The sequence below is a fragment of the Bos indicus genome, chromosome 19 (genome assembly GCF_029378745.1).
Source record: "Bos indicus isolate NIAB-ARS_2022 breed Sahiwal x Tharparkar chromosome 19, NIAB-ARS_B.indTharparkar_mat_pri_1.0, whole genome shotgun sequence".
NCBI lineage: Eukaryota > Metazoa > Chordata > Mammalia > Artiodactyla > Bovidae > Bos > Bos indicus.
Window position 1 is genome coordinate 63,594,903 of NC_091778.1, and position 20,398 is coordinate 63,615,300.

The window sequence follows — 20,398 nt, forward strand, 5'->3', positions numbered from 1 at the left end:
TCAAAGGTTTAAGTAGTTTCTGTGACCTTAGCTTTGGATAATTACACCATATGGAGCTTTTCTTAAATTTGAAAAAGATGCTGAGTTGTTGCTCCAGGCCTTTTGGTGACTTCCGCCTGGCAGAATTCCAGTACAGTCCTTCAGATGCCATTAAAATTATAGACTAGGAGCCCAAGCCTGTAAGTACCATGTCAATTTCACAAGAGCTTTTTAAATTCAGTACAGTGTGCAAAATGTGTGATGTGTTCATATATTTTAAGATATCAAATTGTGAAGCTTAAAGCCACTGCTTATACTGGAGATTTCACAAAGGAACTGATAGAGTATACTAAATACAAATAAAACTTTTGTGTTTCATAAAATCAAAGGACAAAATTAAAAGGCAAATACCAAAAATACTTGCCACCAAGAATTTTATCATTCTAAATACGAAGTTTATATAAGGTGATGAGAACAATGCCAGGACATCAACAGAGGAGAAAGAGCTGAAGGACATGAACACACAATTCTCAGGAAATGAAATGTGACTAAAAGATCTGCTGTAAACATCCAGTCTCACTCTTAAATATGAAATCAGAAACAATAAATGTTTCTCACTAACACCCTGCCCCCAAATTAGAGTATTAATACTAAGGACTGGCTATATGAAACAGATATTCTGTGGGGAAAAATATAAATTAGTACAATGTTGTTGAAAAGCAATTTGACCCTGTAATTCTACTGGGATCTTAAACTAAGGGGAAAAATGGAAATGTTGACAAAATTTTTAGTATGAAGATATTAATTTTTGCATCAATTTAGATAACTTTTAAAGCAAAATGTTTAAAAAAAAAATAGAAGAATTTCGGCCTGGGCGGCCCGCCTGCCCTGATGCTCTACCGAGCGGAGAGGACAGCAGGGTGAGGGGACGGGGAGCCTTCCCCGGGCAGAGACCTGCAGGCAGCGAGGGAGGCAGCCCCCAGGCCTGGCCGCTGTCCGCGCGGCTGGACTGAAGTCGGCTCACAGCTGCATCCCGGCCGCAAGCATCGGGGTCCAGAGTCCCACCAGGAGGCTCCTCCTCCGCTCGTGTGTCTCCAGACGTTTTCAGCCCAAACCCTGACTCCTGCACTCTGTGGACCTCTCCTTCCTGCGGCGCCCCGTCCCCGAGCGCCCCCGCCTTGCCCACGGTCCCGAGGCCGCGCTCAGTCCACACCGCCGCCTGCAGTGCTCTGCCCCCGGTCACAGCGGTTCTCAGTTCCAAATCCGGGACCTTCCTCCCCGCTCGGCCTTCCTGATTTTCTGTCACATCCTTGATAAGCGTCCTTTCCAAACCGCCTCTGCCGCTATTTCCAGGAAAAAACATTTTTCTCCTCTTCCTCTGCACAACCCCTGTCTCCTCCCCAACTTCACGAGTCCAGCACGGCTGGTGGTTTGGGGGTACGCTCCCCAGCCCCCGCGCTGCAGCCTCCGCTCCGTCCGGCCCTCCTGAGGGTCGTCTACAAACGCTCCTCCAATCCACATCACTACTGGGCCCGAACGGAGCTCATCCTCTCCCGGACCAGAGGCCCCGACAGGGCCGCTCGTGAATGCCGAGAGCGGGACTCGCACGGAACGGTTGCCCGCTGGGCCGACGACTCTGAGACGCGCCTCCTCCGGTGGGGTCGCCACCTTCAGGCACCTCGAGGCGCCCTGGGGGCCCCTCCTGGACTGACCCCTCCTCTGCGCTGGTCCTGCCAACGCTGACAGAAGAGCCTCCTAACAGCCCACTGGGTCCTGACACTTCACGGCAAAGGAGCCCTGAGTGACCTCGGGGTTTAAGCTCGGGGCTAGGACCAGTGCCATGTGAGCTCGGCGGGCCTGCTGGTCAGGCCCGGCTGGAACCGCGCCGCCCGGTTGGCCACCCGGCCACATACACGTCCATCACGGTGCGGCTCAGCGCCTGCTCGCCCCAGCCCCGCGTCGTGGCGTCCAGGTGAATCTCACCTGTCCCAGGGGTGCCCCGGACGCCCTTACTCCAGCGCGCCTCCCCCGCTCACTGTGCCCTGCTCACAGCCCCTGCGTGTCCCGCAGCCGTCCTTGCCCACGGGCTCCTCAGGGACAGGGGCCTCTCATTCTCGCCTTTCTACGTGGCTCCCAAGTGCTGGGATAATGCCTCAGACACAGAAGATATTCCAGAAATATTGGCCAAATAAGTTACTGGCAGTGTCCAATACTATTATCTATAATCTGTATCTATAAATTAGCAACACATATAAACCTATACTTGAAAACTTTCTGCTTTTATTGAAAAGAACCACATTTTATTAAAATGTGGACACCTGATTCAAGAGAACGGAGGCCTCAGATGCCTGTTTTAAGTCTGGCTTCACTATCTGGACTTTAACCCTCGGGGCACACGGTGTCCAGGCCAACAAAGCCTGTGTCCTTAGAGACACTCTGCCCGGTGGGCCGCGATGAGCGGCGGGGGCGGGAGCTTTCCAGGGGCAAGGAGCGGGGGTGGGGTGGCGGCTCTGTCCGCATGGTCCCCCTCGCTGTGGCCAGAGGCTGAGATGGCCCCGCAGCAGACGCCCTGGCCCAGACACTGTGCACTCTGCCTCAAAGCTCTGACTGTGCTGTTCTGACGGGATGGCCACCCGCGACCCCACTGGGTGCACGAAGGCCCCGCGGCCGGCTGTGTCCCTGAGGCTCGGACGCTCCCCTGCCTCTCAGCAGAGGGGACTGAGGCTGAGTGTCCGTCGGCTCCAGCGCGCCGCCATGCAGCCGCCCTGGACGACCCACTCAGCGCACGCCCTCTGCCCCTCGCCGCCCCGACACGTCTGAGCCGGAAGCAAACCCTGAGCCCCGCTGCGGACACCCGGGCCCCAAGGGGACGGGGCCGGTCACCGCCCTCCGTGCCCCTGGCCACGCCAGCACGGTCACCTCCCGCCCGCATGCCTGCAGTGGTTGAACTGGTCTCCCTGCGTCCAGCTCTGCCCTCGGCGGAAGTGAACCCCCGGCCTCCGCTGCTCACAGGGGACAAAGCCCAGCCCTTTCGAGGGCCTCCACTCAACGCCAGAGCCCACATACTCCTGCCCAGGGTGATGCTCGACGCGTCTTTCGTCACTCGGCAGGGGGTGTTCCATCTGTCCCTCCCCGGAAGACAGGGGTGTTAGGGAAGCCTGAGACCTGCAGACCGCGCACCTGCAAGGCTTATAAACTGGGGGCCGGCTCCAGGCCGCGGCCCCTGAGAGGTGAGCCGGGAAGGCAAGGCGGCGGCCTGGGCCTCGTGCACGCCCGCCCGCTTCCCACCGCCCAGCCGCCTACCTTCTCCAGCGTCAGCTCCGTCTCGGCGGCGTGGGTCTTCTTCAGCTCAAGCCTCATCTTCTCCGACTCGGCCTTCAGCTTGCTCACCGCGGCCTCGTGGTCCCGCGCGGCCCTCTGCTTCTCCTCCTCCCGGAGCAGCCCCAGCTCCACCAGCTGCTGCTTCCGCTGCGAGTTCACGCTGACCAGCTCCTCTCTCAGCTTGTGCACCTGCGCCTCCATGTCCGCAATCACCTTGTTAGGGAAACGGGCAGAGGATGTGACGGGAGTGCGTGGAAGGACACGCGCCGCGAGGCTGACAGACGCGCCCCGCCGCCCCGCTCCGCCGCCCTCCTGCTCCGGCCCTGCCAGCCGCTTTGGGCTCAGACATAGACGCCACCGGAAATGTTTTACCCCGGACAACGCGTTTAGTTTTGTTTCAAATACCTTCGCAAATGGAATATTACTTGGTTCTTCTGCAACTTGCTTCTTCAAGTATTTGGCATTATGTTTCTGAGATTCCTCAGTACTTGCTACTCAATTTCTGTTTTTATTTCATTGATTTCTGCTCTTATTTTTATTATGTCCTGCATTCTACATTCTTGGAATCTTTTTTTATTCTTCTAACTTTTTATCTTGGATATTTCACTCATTTATTTTTATCCTTCCTTCTTTCTTGATTTATAAACTTAGACTATGAATACTGCTCTACTGTTGCGTAAGTTTAATCTCTTAGATACACGGTATTTTCGTTATCATTTAATTCAAAGCATTTTTAACTTTCATTTTTATTTTTTCTTTGACTTATGACCTGTTTGGAAGTATGTCTCTTAATTCCCAAACACGTGGGCACGCTAACTTCCCAGGGATGTCACAACAAAGTACAAAAAGCTGGGTGGCTTTAGACGTGTTTACTCTCTCACAGTTCTAGAGGCTACAGAATTATCAGGCTGGACTTATTAATTTAACGTCTCTGTTCCATTCTCTCTCCACTCATTATGAACTCACACAGATGTAAATTAGATCTTCCTATTCTTTCATTTCATGAATTTCTCATATTTTCCATCTCTTTTCCTCTCACCTACATTCTAGGCATTTTCTGCATGTAATTAGGTCTCAAATCCATACAGATTCTGAATTTCAGTTGTTTTATTTTGGGGAGTTTATTCTTACACAAATATGGCGATTTTTAAATGTCTTTAACCGCTTTAGTAAATATTTTCAAGTCCTTTAAAGTCTTTCCCTTTACAGCATATACTAAGCATGACCGTCTGTCTGAGGCTGATAATTCCAGCATCTCAACTGTTTGCAGCTCCCATGCTGTTGTTCAGAATTTTTAAGACCCTGGGGTCATTGTATTTTGTTTTTGTCACACTACGTGTTACTCTTTTCAAATGCAGGCTCGTGTCTGATGGGATTGGAAGTGGTTCTCCAGCCACCATCTGACCCTGACAGACCCTGGAGATGTCAGCAGGTCTGGATGACTTTAGAGCAAGTTTTCAGCCTCGTATCCCAGGGCACACTGATGTGACAGTTCGGGCATCAGATGTTCCTGAGCTTATAGGCGTGGATTTTCAGGAGCACCTCACTCAACACTAAGGTTGTTTCTAGTTTACTGGTTTCTTTTTTTTTTTAAATTGAAATACAGTTGCTTTAAGGGCTTCCCTGATGATTCAGTGGGTAAAGAATCTGCCTGCAATACAGGAGACGCAGGAGACCTGAGTTCGATCCCTGGGTCAGGAGGATCCCCTGGAGAAGGAAATGGCAACCCACTCCAGTATTCTTTCTTGGAAAACCCATGGAGGAGCCCAGTGGGCTACAGTCCAAAGGGTCACAAAGATGGTTGCTTTATAATGTTGTGTCAGTTTCTGCTGTGCAGCAAAGTGAATATGTACATATATATATATATTATTGTTGTTTAGTCGCTAAGTCGTGTCCAACTCTTTGCAACTCCATGGACTATAGCCTGTAAGGCTCCTTTGTCCATGGATTTCCCAGGCAAGAATGCTGGAGTGGGTTGCCATTTCCTCCTCCAGGGGATCTTCCCGACCCAAGGATTGAGCCTGCATCTCCTGCATTAGCAGGCGGATTCTTTACCACTGAGCCGCTGGGGAGGCCCTATATATACAGCCCCTCTTCTTCAGATTTCTTCCCAGCTAGGGCACCACGAGCACCGAGTAGGGCCCCCAGTGCTGCACAGCAGTTTCTTGTCAGTCACCTGTTGAATACACAGCAGTGTGCACGTGTCGAGGCCCGTCTCCCGGCTCACCCCTCCCTGCTTCTTCCCTGCTTGGTGACGGTTCTCTGGTTTCTAACTCGTCTGCGCCTGGTGGCCCTTCCGTGTCCCAGCTCGAGGCCCAGTGGCAGCCTAGATCATCACCTTAAGCAAAGCCTGGACTTTGTTTTACTCCTGTGCCCAATACAAGTCCCCAAACTGAAGTTCAAGTTCACTCGGTCCTCAAGGCGAGAGATGCCTTCAGCACTCCGCTCACACTTCTGGGTTTCTGTTTTCATTTAAATGTTGACATCTGCGCATCCTAACTAACTCAACCGTTTGTGAATACACACACACACACAAATGTGCTTTAAAAAACTGCATCTGGCCTTTCAAGTTGTTTTCACAGGGAAAGCAGCGCAAGGACCCTGGTGTGCCCAGCCAGCAGGTGGTCAGCTGGTTCAGGCTGGGGGCACCTGGTGCCACTGTCACTGTCTGTGCATTAGCTGAGAATGCAGCGTTTTCTGAAGCCCAGTGGCAGCTGTTTAAGGCACCGCATGCTTCAACAGGCGCCACATAACCCAACCATCCCCTGACCGGACACACCTTCCAGGGCTGGGCGTCATCATTCTGTATATTTTTATCAGTTGACTAGGCACGTAATGGTAACTTAGAGAAAGGTGTTTTAAATTGCTGGCAACACTGATAATGCACTGGCTTCAATCCAATGGTGATTTTTCAAATAGAAAAACTATGCTGAAAAATGTATCAACTAATTATGGAAGAAATAGACATTAACTGAAAGAACTCAATGCTGAAGGTGTCCCTCAGGTATTTAATATTTCAGTCATTAGCATGTGCTGATAACTAGAGTGAGGAAATTGACAAGCTCAATCTGGAATAGATGTGTTCATTTTTCTTTAATATTATAAATAGTAAGCTATAAAACTTCACCTATGTGACTGACATAAAAGAGCAGAATTATTTTAAAAATTCAAAAATTACTAAAGGCTGTGTCTCTAAGAGACAAACCATAAGGACAACTTTTAGTTAACCTGACTCTTAAATAACAGTTCAAAAACGTACAGACCAGAAAACATGGAAGCGACCCCAGTGTCCACTGATACATAAATGGGTAAGCGCAGTGAAGTGCGGTTCATACACACAATGGGATATTATTCAGCCTTGGAGAGGAAGGAAAGCCTGCAATACGCTACAACACATATGAATCTTGAGGACATGATGCTAAGTGAAATAAGCCAGAAGACAAAGGCTGTGTGATTCTCCTTATGTGAGGTACTTAGAAGAGTCAAAACCACACAGATAGAGAGTATATGGGGATTGTCAGGGCCCGTGGGTGAAGAAAGGAGAGTTGTTGTTTTAATGGAGACAGTTTCAGTTTTACAAGATGAAAAGAGTTATGTGATAGGTGGTGATGATGGTCGCATGCAAGGTGAATGTATTTAATATCACTGGCCTGCACACCTAAAAATGGTTAAGATGGCAAATTTTATATTATGTGTATTTTACCATGATAAAAAATTAATTACAAAATCCTTCCAACAACACAGACCCGTTTCCTCAGATAGCTAATGGCTCTTGAAACCACACTGAATCTGAAAGGTTCTGGCAAAAGAAGTGGCAGGCTTATTATCATCTCATAAATGATTATGGATTCTCAGGACTATCATCCCAAGTAAACATTTTAAATGCTCTTTGTGAAAAAAAAATACATTAATATTTAAATTGAGGACATGTCCGTAGTTAAGAAGCAATCATTTTGATTATTTTCAAAGTTGAAGAAGTATTCTACAAGCACTTTTGGAATAACAACACATTAACAACTTCTTGATACATGGAGTCACTCTCGTACATTTCATAGAGTTTATGGGCAATCATCACCACAGGCTGAGGTGTTAATTTGTAACTATACATAGTCAGTATTTATTAAGACTTATGGTGTAGAAGCCACTGTGACAAGAGACTTCCAGAAAAGCATTTTCCCTAAAAGACTTTAGACTACACTGCATAAGCTACACATACGTGTACAGGAACACACACATACACATAACACACATACACCACACACACACACATACCACACACACACATAACACACACACAACAAACACACATGACACACACACAACACACACACACCACACACACACCACACACACATACATCACACACACACAGCACACACACACACATAACACACATACACCACACACACACACCACACACACACACACCACACACACATACACCACACACACACCACACCACACACACACAGCACACACACACACATAACACACATACACCACACACACACACCACACACACCACACACAAACACACACACATACCACACACAACACACATAGCACACACACACAACACACACCACACACACACACCACACACACAACACACATACACCACACAACCACACACACACACACACCACACACACATACCACACACACACCACACACACACATAACACACATACACCACACACACACACCACACACACACACATAACACACATACACCACACACACACACACCACACACACCACACACACATACACCACACACACACACCACACCACACACACACAGCACACACACACACATAACACACATACACCACACACACACACCACACATACCACACACAAACACACACACACATACCACACACAACACACATACCACACACACACAACACACACACACACCACACACACACATAACACACACACACCACACACACATAACACATATAATACACACACACAACGCACCCAATACACATACACACATAACACATATAATAGACACATAACACACACACCACACATAACACACACACAACATACATACACCACACATAATACACATAACCCACACACATAACACACAAACAACACACACATACACACATAACACAGATAATACACACACCACACACACAACACACACAACACACACATAACACACACACACATAACACACATACACCACACATACACACCACACACACCACACACACACAACACATACACACATAATACACATAACACACACAACACACATAACACATATAACACACACAAAACACACATACACCACACACAAATGACACAGACACAACACACACACCACACACACACACATAACACACATACCATAAGAGCCATAAGAGAAGACAAAGGGCCATAAGAGGTCAGAGAGGGAGCGGTTATTTGAGCTCAGAAGAATTCTGGAAAACTGAATAAAACCTAAGCATCTGAGACGGACCTTAAGAGAAAAGACAGTAGCATCTGGAGACAGAGGTAGATATAGGATGTTTCAGGCAGAAATAATGAGCCACAGGAAGAAGAGAAACAGCATTAAAAAGGAAGAGAGGAGACTCAGAAAAGAGGAATTTGGTGCAGTTATTGAAGGATTTCCAAGCTTAATGTCTCCAGGTTTCCCACAAATTAAGATAAACCAAAAACAAGCTCCTAATAAAAAAAAAAAAATCACCAAGTCCCCCAGCATCCCCAAACCACCACTGGTTAGTCAACAGAAACAGATTTCCATGAGCAAGCATTCAGATATCAGAAAAAGAATATAAACATGTATTAACTGTTTATAGAAACAAAGGGTAGAGTTACAAAATGAGTAAACCAGAAGAGATTAAACAAAAATGACCAGATTGGACAAAGAACCAAACACAATTGCCAAAACTAAAAATTCTGTGTAAAAGATAGAATGTGTGAGTTAAGGCGGCATAAACATAGCAGAAGTGAGAGTGGTGAACCAGGAGGAAATCTTAATAAAAGACCCGTGGCACAGCACAAGACTAGAGCCGAGCAGGGAGAGCAGAGGACACTCGGCAAGGGACATCCCAGAAGCAGCAAGCACACGAAGCCCAGCTTTTGTTTCCTCATGCCACGCCCCAGTGAAAGGAGCCAGTGGTCCTGGGACAGGTGGCAGGACATCCCAGAGCAAATCCGGGGACAGCCTGGTGCACTGGGAGCGGGGCAGTCACACTGACAGAGGCAGATCTAAGGGCTGGCCAGTGGGAGAGCCCCCAGCGCCGGGGCTGGACCACCCGAGACATCCAGGCTGGGCCCCACCGTGTGGACCCACATGGGTACAAATGATTCCATTGATAAATGACAGGAAAGAGATCAACGTTTCTTGCAGAAGAATTCCACATTACCATAGAGGCACACTCCACAAATACCTAACAGACACTCCTCAAAACTGTCAAGATCATCAGAAATAAGGAAAATCTGACAAACTATTCCAGCAAAGAGGAGACTAGGGAGACATGACAACTAAAATTAATGTGACATTCTGGATGCAATCTTGGAACAGAGAAACACATTAGGTTAAGATTAAGGAAACCTTAGGAAGGTGTGGATTTCTGTTAATGATGATGAATTAATATTGGTCAAATCTTTATGCCTTTTCAAACTGTTCATGAGGTTCTCAAGGCAAGAATGCTGAAGTGGTTTGCCATTCCCTTTTCCAGTGGACCACGTTTTGTCATAACTCTCCACCATGACCCATCCATTTTGGGTGGCCCTATATGGCGTGGCTCATAGTTTCAATGAGTTAGACAAGGCTATGATCCATGTTATCAGCTTGGTTAGTTTTCTGTGATTGTGGTTTTCATTCTTTGCCCTCTGTGGGAGGAACTGGCTATGGAGAAAACTGAGTCTTGTTCTGGTGGGCAAGGCCATGCTCAGTTTCAGTTCAGTTGCTCAGTCGTGTCTGACTCTTTTTGACCCCATGAACCGCAGCACGCCAGGCCTCCCTGTCCATCAACAACTCCCAGAGTTCACTCAAACTCATGTTCATCAAGTCAGTGATGCCATCCAGCCATCTCATCCTCTGTCGTCCCCTTCTCCTCCTGCCCCCAATCCCTCCCAGCATCAGGGTCTTTTCAAATGAGTCAGCTCTTCGCATCAGGTGGCCAAAGTCTTAGGGTTTCAGCTTCAATATCAGTCCTTCTAATGAACATCCAGGACTGATTTCCTTTAGGATGGACTGGTTGGATCTCCTTGCAGTCCAAGGGACTCTCAAGAGTCTTTCCAACACCACAGTTCAAAAGCATCAATTCTTCACTGCTCAGCTTTCTTTATAGTCCAACTCTCACATCAGTACATGACTACTGTAAAAACCATAGCCTTGACGAGATGGACTTTGTTGACAAAGTAATGTCTCTGCTTTTAATATGCTGTCTAGGTTGGTCATAACTTTCCTTCCAAGGAGTAAGAATCTTTTAATTTCATGGCTGCAATCACCATCTGCAGTGATTCTGGAGCCCCCAAATATAAAGTCAGCCACTGTTTCCCCATCTATTTGCCATGAAGTGATGGGACCAGACAGGAAGCAACAGTTAGAACTGGACATGGAACAACAGACTGGTTCCAAATCAGGAAAGGAGTACATCAAGGCTGTATACTGTCATCCTGCTTATTTAACTTCTATGCAGAGTACGTCATGAGAAATGCTGGGGTGGAAGAAGCACAAGCTGGAATCAAGATTGCCGGGAGAAATATCAATAACCTCAGATATGCAGATGACACCACCCTCATGGCAGAAAGTGAAGAGGAACTAAAAAGCTTCTTAATGAAAGTGAAAGAGGAGAGTGAAAAAGTTGGCTTAAAGCTCAACATTCAGAAAATGAAGATCATGGCATCTGGTCCCATCACTTCATGGGAAATAGATGGGGAAACAGTGGAAACAGTGTCAGACTTTATTTTTTTGGGCTCCAAACTCACTGCAGATGGTGACTGCAGTCATGAAATTAAAAGATGCTTACTGCTTGGGAGGAAAGTTATGACCAACCCAGATAGCATATCCGAAAGCAGAGACATTACTTTGCCAACAAAGGTCCGTCTAGTCAAGGCTATGGTTTTTCCAGTGGTCATGTATGGATGTGAGAGTTGGACTGTGAAGAAAGCTGAGTGCCGAAGAATTGATGCTTTTGAACTGTGGTGTTGGAGAAGACTCTTGAGAGTCCCTTGGACTGCAAGGAGATCCAACCAGTCTTATTCTGAAGGAGATCAGTCCTGGGTGTTCATTGGAAGGACTGATGCTAAAGCTGAAACTTCAATACTTTGGCCACCTCATGTGAAGAGCTGACTCATTGGAAAAGACTCTGATGCTGGGAGGGATTGGGGGCAGGAGGAGAAGGGGACGACAGAGGATGAGATGGCTGGATGGCATCACTGACTCAATGGACGTGAGTCTGAGTGAACTCCAGGATTGCTGATGGACAGGCCTGGCGTCCTGCGATTCATATGGTCGCAAAGAGTCGGACACGACTGAGCGACTGCACTGAACTGTACTGATGGGACCGGACGCCATGATTTTAGTTTTCTGAAGGTTGAGTTTTAAGCCAACTTTTTCACTCTCCTCTTTCACTTTTATCAAGAGGCTCTTTAGTGCTTCACTTTCTGCCATAAGGGTGGTGTCATCTGCATATCTGAGGTTCTTGATATTTCTCCCAGCAATCTTGATTCCAGCTTGTGCTTCTTCCAGCCCAGCGTTTCTCATGATGTACTCTGCATATAAGTTAAATAAACAGGGTGACAATATACAGCCTTGATGTACTCCTTTCCCTATTTGGAGCCAGTTTGTTGTTCTATGTCCAGTTCTAACTGTTGCTTGCTGACCTGCATATAGGTTTCTCAAGAGGCAAGTCAGGCGGTCTGGTATTCCCATCTCTTTCAGAATTTTTCACAGTTTATTGTGATCCACACAGTCAAAGGCTTTGGCATAGTCAACAAAGCAGAAATATATGTTTTTCTAGAACTCTCTTGCTTTTTCAATGATCCAGCAGATGTTGGCAATTTGATCTCTGGTTCCTCTGCCTTTTCTAAAACCAGCTTGAACATCTGGAAGTTCACGACCCCAAAAAGATGTCCTTTTCATTACAGGGGACTGGAATGCAAAAGTAGGAAGTCAAGAAACACCTGGAGTAATAGGCAAATTTGGCCTTGGAATACAGAATGAAGCAGGGCAAAGGCTAATAGAGTTTTGCCAACAGAACACACTGGTCATAGCAAACACCCTCTTCCAACAACACAAGAGAAGACCCTACACATGATATCACCAGATGGTCAACACCGAAATCAGATTGATTATATTCTTTGCAGCCAAAGATGGAGAAGCTCTATACAGTCAGCAAAAACAAGACCAGGAGCTGACTGTGGCTCAGACCATGAACTCCTTATTGCCAAATTCAGACTTAAATTGAAGAAAGTGGGGAAAACCACTAGACCATTCAGGTATGACCTAAATCAAATCCCTTATGATTATACAGTGGAAGTGAGAAATAGATTTAAGGGCCTAGATATGATAGACAGAGTGCCTGATGAACTATGGATGGCCGTTTGTGACATTGTATAGGAGTCAGGGATCAAGACCATCCCCATGAAAAAGAAATGCAAAAGAGCAAAATGGCTGTCTGGGGAGGACTTACAAATAGCTGTGAAAAGAAGAGAAGTGAAAAGGAAAGGAGAAAAGGAAAGATATACACATTTGAATGCAGAGTTTCAAAGTATAGCAAGGAGAGGTAAGAAAGCCTTCCTCAGTGATCAATGCAAAGAAATAGAGGAAAACTATAGAATTAGAAAGACTAGAGATCTCTTCAAGAAAATTAGAGATACCAAGGGAACATTTCATGCAAAGATGGGCTCAATAAAGGAGAGAAAAGGTATGGCCCTAACAGAAGCAGAAGATATTAAGAACAGGTGGCAAGAATACACAGAAGAACTGTACAAAAAAGATTGTCACAACCCAGATAATCACAATGGTGTGATCACTTACCTAGAGCCAGACACCCTGGAATGTGAAGTCAAGTTGGCCTTAGGAAGCATCACTACGAACAAAGCTAGTGGAGGTGATGGAATTCCAGTTGAGCTCTTCCAAATCCTGAAAGATGATGCTGTGAAAGTGCTGCACTCAATATGTCAGCAAATTCAGGAAACTCAGCAGTGGCCACAGGACTGGAAAAGGTCAGTTTTCATTCCAATCCCAAAGAAAGGCAATGCCAAAAATGCTCAAACTAAGGCCATGCTCAGTAAATCTTTAATCCATTTTTCTGCTGATGGATGGGGCTGTGTTCCCACCTCCTCCAAAAGGACTTCTGCTAGCATGCTATGACTCCCAGGACTCTGCAGTTAGTGCCAGTGACCCTGCAGCAGGTTCCTTGGAAGAAAAGCTATAAGAAACCTACGCAGCATATTAAAAAGCAGAGACATCACTTTGCTGAAGTATAGTCAAAGCTATGGTTTTCCAGCAGTCATGTGAATTAAAAAGCAGCGACATCACTTTGCTGAAGTATAGTCAAAGACGTGGTTTTTCCAGCAGTCATGTGAGACTTGTTGGACCATGAAGAAGTCTGAATGTGGAACAACTGATGCTTTTAAACTGTGCTGCTGGAGAAGACTCTTGAGAGTCCCTTGAACAGCAAGGAGCTCCAACCAGTCAATCCTAAAGGAAATCAGAACTGAATACTCATTGGAAGGACTGATGCTGAACCTGAAGCTCCGATACTTTGGCCACCTGATGTGAAGAGCCAACTCATTAGAAAAGACCCTGATGCTGGGAAAGATTAAAGACAGGAGGAGAAGGGGGCAACAGAGGACGAGATGGTTGGATGGCATCACCGACTCAATGGACATGAGTTTGAGCAAGCTCCTGGATATGGTGAACGACAGGGAAGCCTGTCAAACTGCAGTCCATGGTCACAGAGTCAAACACAACTGAGCAATTGAACAACAACAAATTAATCTTGGTGCAAAACTGGAAGCACCCTTCAGTGTAAGATGTTAATAATAGGGGGGATGGGGTGTGAGGTCACTGAGAGCTCTCTACATCACCCTCTCAATTTCTCCATAAGTCTTTAAATTAGGCTATTTTCAAAATCAGCACAAAAAGAGCATAGGAAAAGGTGGGAAATAGAAAAAGAAAGTAAGATGGTATATCAATAATCAAAACACAAATAAATGGACCAGAATTACTAGTTCAAATAATGCAACAGTTTAAATTTTTTAACATCAAAATTCATCCATGTTTTTTATGAGACACACCAAAGTCATGAAGAGACTGAAAGTAACTAGATGAAAAAAGTTATTATACCCGTAAAATATCAATGAAAGGCATTTTTAAAATAGAGTGTCACCAAATGACTTTTTTATGTCAGTCACCAGTGGGACACATCTAAGTTTGCACACATGTGTTAAAACAACCTCGAAATACATGCAACTACAGGGAAACTGTGGGAGAAAATGTCAAATCTGCCATTCCAGTAAAGGGGCTCATCAACACACACACACACACACACACACACAAATCTGCCATTCCAGTAAAGGAGCTCATCAACACACACACACACACACACAAATCTGCCATTCCAGTAAAGGAGCTCATCAACACACACACACACACACACAAATCTACCATTCCAGTAAAGGAGCTCATCAACACACACACACACACACACAAATCTGCCATTCCAGTAAAGGAGCTCATCAACACACACACACACACACAAATCTGCCATTCCAGTAAAGGAGCTCATCAACACACACACACACACACACAAATCTGCCATTCCAGTAAAGGGGCTCATCAACACACACACACACACACACACAAATCTGCCATTCCAGTAAAAGAGCTCATCAACACACACACACACACACACACAAATCTGCCATTCCAGTAAAGGGGTTCATCAACACACACACACACACACACAAATCTGCCATTCCAGTAAAGGGGCTCATCAACACACACACACACACACACAAATCTACCATTCCAGTAAAGGAGCTCATCAACACACACACACACACACACGCAAATCTACCATTCCAGTAAAGGAGCTCATCAACACACACACACACACACGCAAATCTGCCATTCCAGTAAAGGAGCTCATCAACACACACACACACACACACAAATCTGCCATTCCAGTAAAGGAGCTCATCAACACACACACACACACACAAATCTGCCATTCCAGTAAAGGAGCTCATCAACACACACACACACACACACAAATCTGCCATTCCAGTAAAGGGGCTCATCAACACACACACACACACACACACAAATCTGCCATTCCAGTAAAGGAGCTCATCAACACACACACACACACACACACAAATCTGCCATTCCAGTAAAGGAGCTCATCAACACACACACACACACACACAAATCTGCCATTCCAGTAAAGGAGCTCATCAACACACACACACACACACACAAATCTGCCATTCCAGTAAAGGAGCTCATCAACACACACACACACACACACAAATCTGCCATTCCAGTAAAGGAGCTCATCAACACACACACACACACACAAAAATCTGCCATTCCAGTAAAGGAGCTCATCAACACACACACACACACACACACAAATCTACCATTCCAGTAAAGGAGCTCATCAACACACACACACACACACACAAATCTGCCATTCCAGTAAAGGAGCTCATCAACACACACACACACACACACACACAAATCTGCCATTCCAGTAAAGGAGCTCATCAACACACACACACACACACACAAATCTGCCATTCCAGTAAAGGGGCTCATCAACACACACACACACACACACACAAATCTGCCATTCCAGTAAAGGAGCTCATCAACACACACACACACACACACAAATCTGCCATTCCAGTAAAGGAGCTCATCAACACACACACACACACACACAAATCTGCCATTCCAGTAAAGGAGCTCATCAACACACACACACACACACACACAAATCTGCCATTCCAGTAAAGGAGCTCATCAACACACACACACACACACACAAATCTGCCATTCCAGTAAAGGAGCTCATCAACACACACACACACACACACAAATCTGCCATTCCAGTAAAGGAGCTCATCAACACACACACACACACACGCAAATCTGCCATTCCAGTAAAGGAGCTCATCAACACACACACACACACACGCAAATCTGCCATTCCAGTAAAGGAGCTCATCAACACACACACACACACACACACAAATCTGCCATTCCAGTAAAGGAGCTCATCAACACACACACACACACACACAAATCTGCCATTCCAGTAAAGGAGCTCATCAACACACACACACACACACAAATCTGCCATTCCAGTAAAGGAGCTCATCAACACACACACACACAAACACACACAAATCTGCCATTCCAGTAAAGGAGTTCATTAAAACACACACACACACACACACAAATCTGCCATTCCAGTAAAGGAGCTCATCAACACACACACACACACACACAAATCTGCCATTCCAGTAAAGGAGCTCATCAACACACACACACACACACACAAATCTGCCATTCCAGTAAAGGAGCTCATCAACACACACACACACACACACAAATCTGCCATTCCAGTAAAGGAGCTCATCAACACACACACACACACACACACAAATCTGCCATTCCAGTAAAGGAGCTCATCAACACACACACACACACACACACAAATCTGCCATTCCAGTAAAAGAGCTCATCAACACACACACACACACACACACAAATCTGCCATTCCAGTAAAGGAGCTCATCAACACACACACACACACACACAAATCTGCCATTCCAGTAAAGGAGTTCATTAAAACACACACACACACACACACAAATCTGCCATTCCAGTAAAGGAGCTCATCAACACACACACACACACACACAAATCTGCCATTCCAGTAAAGGAGCTCATCAACACACACACACACACACACAAATCTGCCATTCCAGTAAAGGAGCTCATCAACACACACACACACACACACAAATCTGCCATTCCAGTAAAGGAGCTCATCAACACACACACACACACACACAAATCTGCCATTCCAGTAAAGGAGCTCATCAACACACACACACACACACACACAAATCTGCCATTCCAGTAAAGGAGCTCATCAACACACACACACACACACACAAATCTGCCATTCCAGTAAAGGAGCTCATCAACACACACACACACACACACAAATCTACCATTCCAGTAAAGGAGCTCATCAACACACACACACACACACACACAAATCTGCCATTCCAGTAAAGGAGCTCATCAACACACACACACAGACACAAATCTGCCATTCCAGTAAAGAAGCTCATCAACACACACACACACACACACACAAATCTGCCATTCCAGTAAAGGAGCTCATCAACACACACACACACACACACAAATCTGCCATTCCAGTAAAGGAGCTCATCAACACACACACACACACACAGAAATCTGCCATTCCAGTAAAGGAGCTCATCAACACACACACACACACACACACAAATCTACCATTCCAGTAAAGGAGCTCATCAACACACACACACACACACACAAATCTACCATTCCAGTAAAGGAGCTCATCAACACACACACACACACACACAAATCTGCCATTCCAGTAAAGGAGCTCATCAACACACACACACACACACACAAATCTGCCATTCCAGTAAAGGAGCTCATCAACACACACACACACACACACAAATCTGCCATTCCAGTAAAGGAGCTCATCAACACACACACACACACAGACACAAATCTGCCATTCCAGTAAAGGAGCTCATCAACACACACACACACACACAAAAATCTGCCATTCCAGTAAAGGAGCTCATCAACACACACACACACACACACACAAATCTACCATTCCAGTAAAGGAGCTCATCAACACACACACACACACACACAAATCTACCATTCCAGTAAAGGAGTTCATCAACACACACACACACACACACACAAATCTGCCATTCCAGTAAAGGAGCTCATCAACACACACACACACACACACAAATCTGCCATTCCAGTAAAGGAGCTCATCAACACACACACACACACACACACACAAATCTGCCATTCCAGTAAAGGAGCTCATCAACACACACACACACACACACAAATCTACCATTCCAGTAAAGGAGCTCATCAAAACACACACACACACACACGCAAAATCTGTGTCAATGTATTGCAGGAAATTGGTGGTATCAAAGATATTATTCGGAGAAGGCAATGGCACCCCACTCCAGTACTCTTGCCTGGAGTATCCCATGGATGGAGGAGCCTGGTGGGCTGCAGTCCATGCGGTCGCTGAGAGTCGGACACGACTGAGCGACTTCACTTTCCCTTTTCACTTTCATGCATTGGAGAAGGAAATGGCACCCCACTCCAGTGTTCTTGCCTGGAGAATCCCAGGGACGGGGGAGCCTGGTGGGCTGCCGTCTATGGGGTCGCACAGAGTCAGACACGACTGAAGCGACTTAGCAGCAGCAGGATATTATTTGGTAAGACTGCAACTGCAAGTAAATTAAGAACAATAACAAAAATGAAAACAACAAAACCAAAATGATTTCCCATGTGCTTCAAACATTTAGAATATACACCTTAAACAGCTCAGTTTCAAAATGAAGTTAGGATGACAATTAAAAGCACTTACACTTAATCTCCGGAAGGAGACACAGCACACTATGTAAACTGGTGTTAGACGGGACTGAGGCTGTTAGTCCTGACAGGGTGCACGGGGGATATTTCACTGCATCCATTTTTATGGCTTTCAAATTCTGACTGGTGTTAACAGTGGTAAAGAATCTGCTTGCCAAGCAGGAGATGTGGGTTTAATCCCTGGATCGGGAAGATCCCCTGGAAAAGGAAATGGCAATCCACTCCAGTATTCTGGCCTGAGAAATTCCATGGACAGAGGAGCCTGGCAGGCTACAGCCCATGGTGTTGCAAAGAGTGGAACACGACTAAGCCCGCATACAAATGCACTAATCAAATAAATACGTAACATTTAAATTCTGAAAAATGACTGATAATGAAAATTTTCCTTTTCAAATCCTGAAGGATGAAACTAAAGGAAGTAAGTAGCCTTAAACATGCTACTTATTTTTAAAAGGCTAATTTTTAGTGAAATAGGCAACCAATTTAAGAAATTAGCAAGATAGAACAATTTCTCATAAGAGTAATGAAGGAAACAAGGAAGAAGGCACAAATAAACAAATGTTAGAGATGAAAACAAAGTATGGCAATGTTATCTAGAAAAAAAAAGATAATAACATTTAAAGGACATACTACAGATCCATCAGAGATCAAAAAGATAATACCATAAAAATATTATGCCAATAACTAGATATGCTAGGTAAAATAGATTCCTAGGAAAATATAAAATGAAGGAACTATCAACTAAAATAATCCAATTAAAGAAACTGAAAGAATAGTTAAGAATCTTCTGACAAATAAAACACTAAGCTCAGATAATTTTATAGGTGATTTCTAGAAAAACACCCAGGAGATGTATCATTCTAAATTTTCACAAACTTTTCTAGGGAATAGAAAATGAGAAATATACACTGAAACGATTTCAGAAGTCATAATATTGATACCAAAGGAAGACAGGAATGGGAAGAGAAATAAAAAACTATTGGCCAACTCAGTCATGAACCAAATATAAAAATTTTAAATAAATTATTAACAAGCCAATTCCAATAATGCATAAAAATGAAATACGTCATCACCAAGTTGCAGAGGATGCAAGGGCAGTACAACATTTATAAAATTCTACAAATACATAAAGATCAGATTTAGATGAAAGAAAATTCTTGAACTATAAAAATTTACCAAAACTGACTAGAAAAAAACTGGAAAATATGAATCACCCTATCACCGCTAGAAAAATTTAAATAGTAGTCAAAAACCTTTCCAGAAATAAATATCAAGCCCAGATGGTTTTATTGGCTAGTTCCTCCAAATAGTTAAGAAACAAATAACTCACTCTTCTGCTAATTTTTTGAGAGAATAGAAAAAGAAGAATTATTCAGCAACTCAAATTATGAGGCT

General features: G+C 45.1%; 1 protein-coding gene across 3 annotated transcripts in view; it reads right to left on the reverse strand.

Annotated features, from left to right (window-relative positions):
* CEP112 (centrosomal protein 112) overlaps positions 1-20,398 on the reverse strand; it is a 322,059-nt gene that overhangs the window by 102,081 nt on the left and 199,580 nt on the right. For all 3 annotated transcript variants that reach the window (XM_070774228.1, XM_070774229.1, XM_070774231.1), the window contains exon 21: positions 3,283-3,513. In XM_070774228.1, the coding sequence (XP_070630329.1) occupies positions 3,283-3,513 (231 nt within the window). The remainder of the gene's footprint in view (positions 1-3,282; positions 3,514-20,398) is intronic.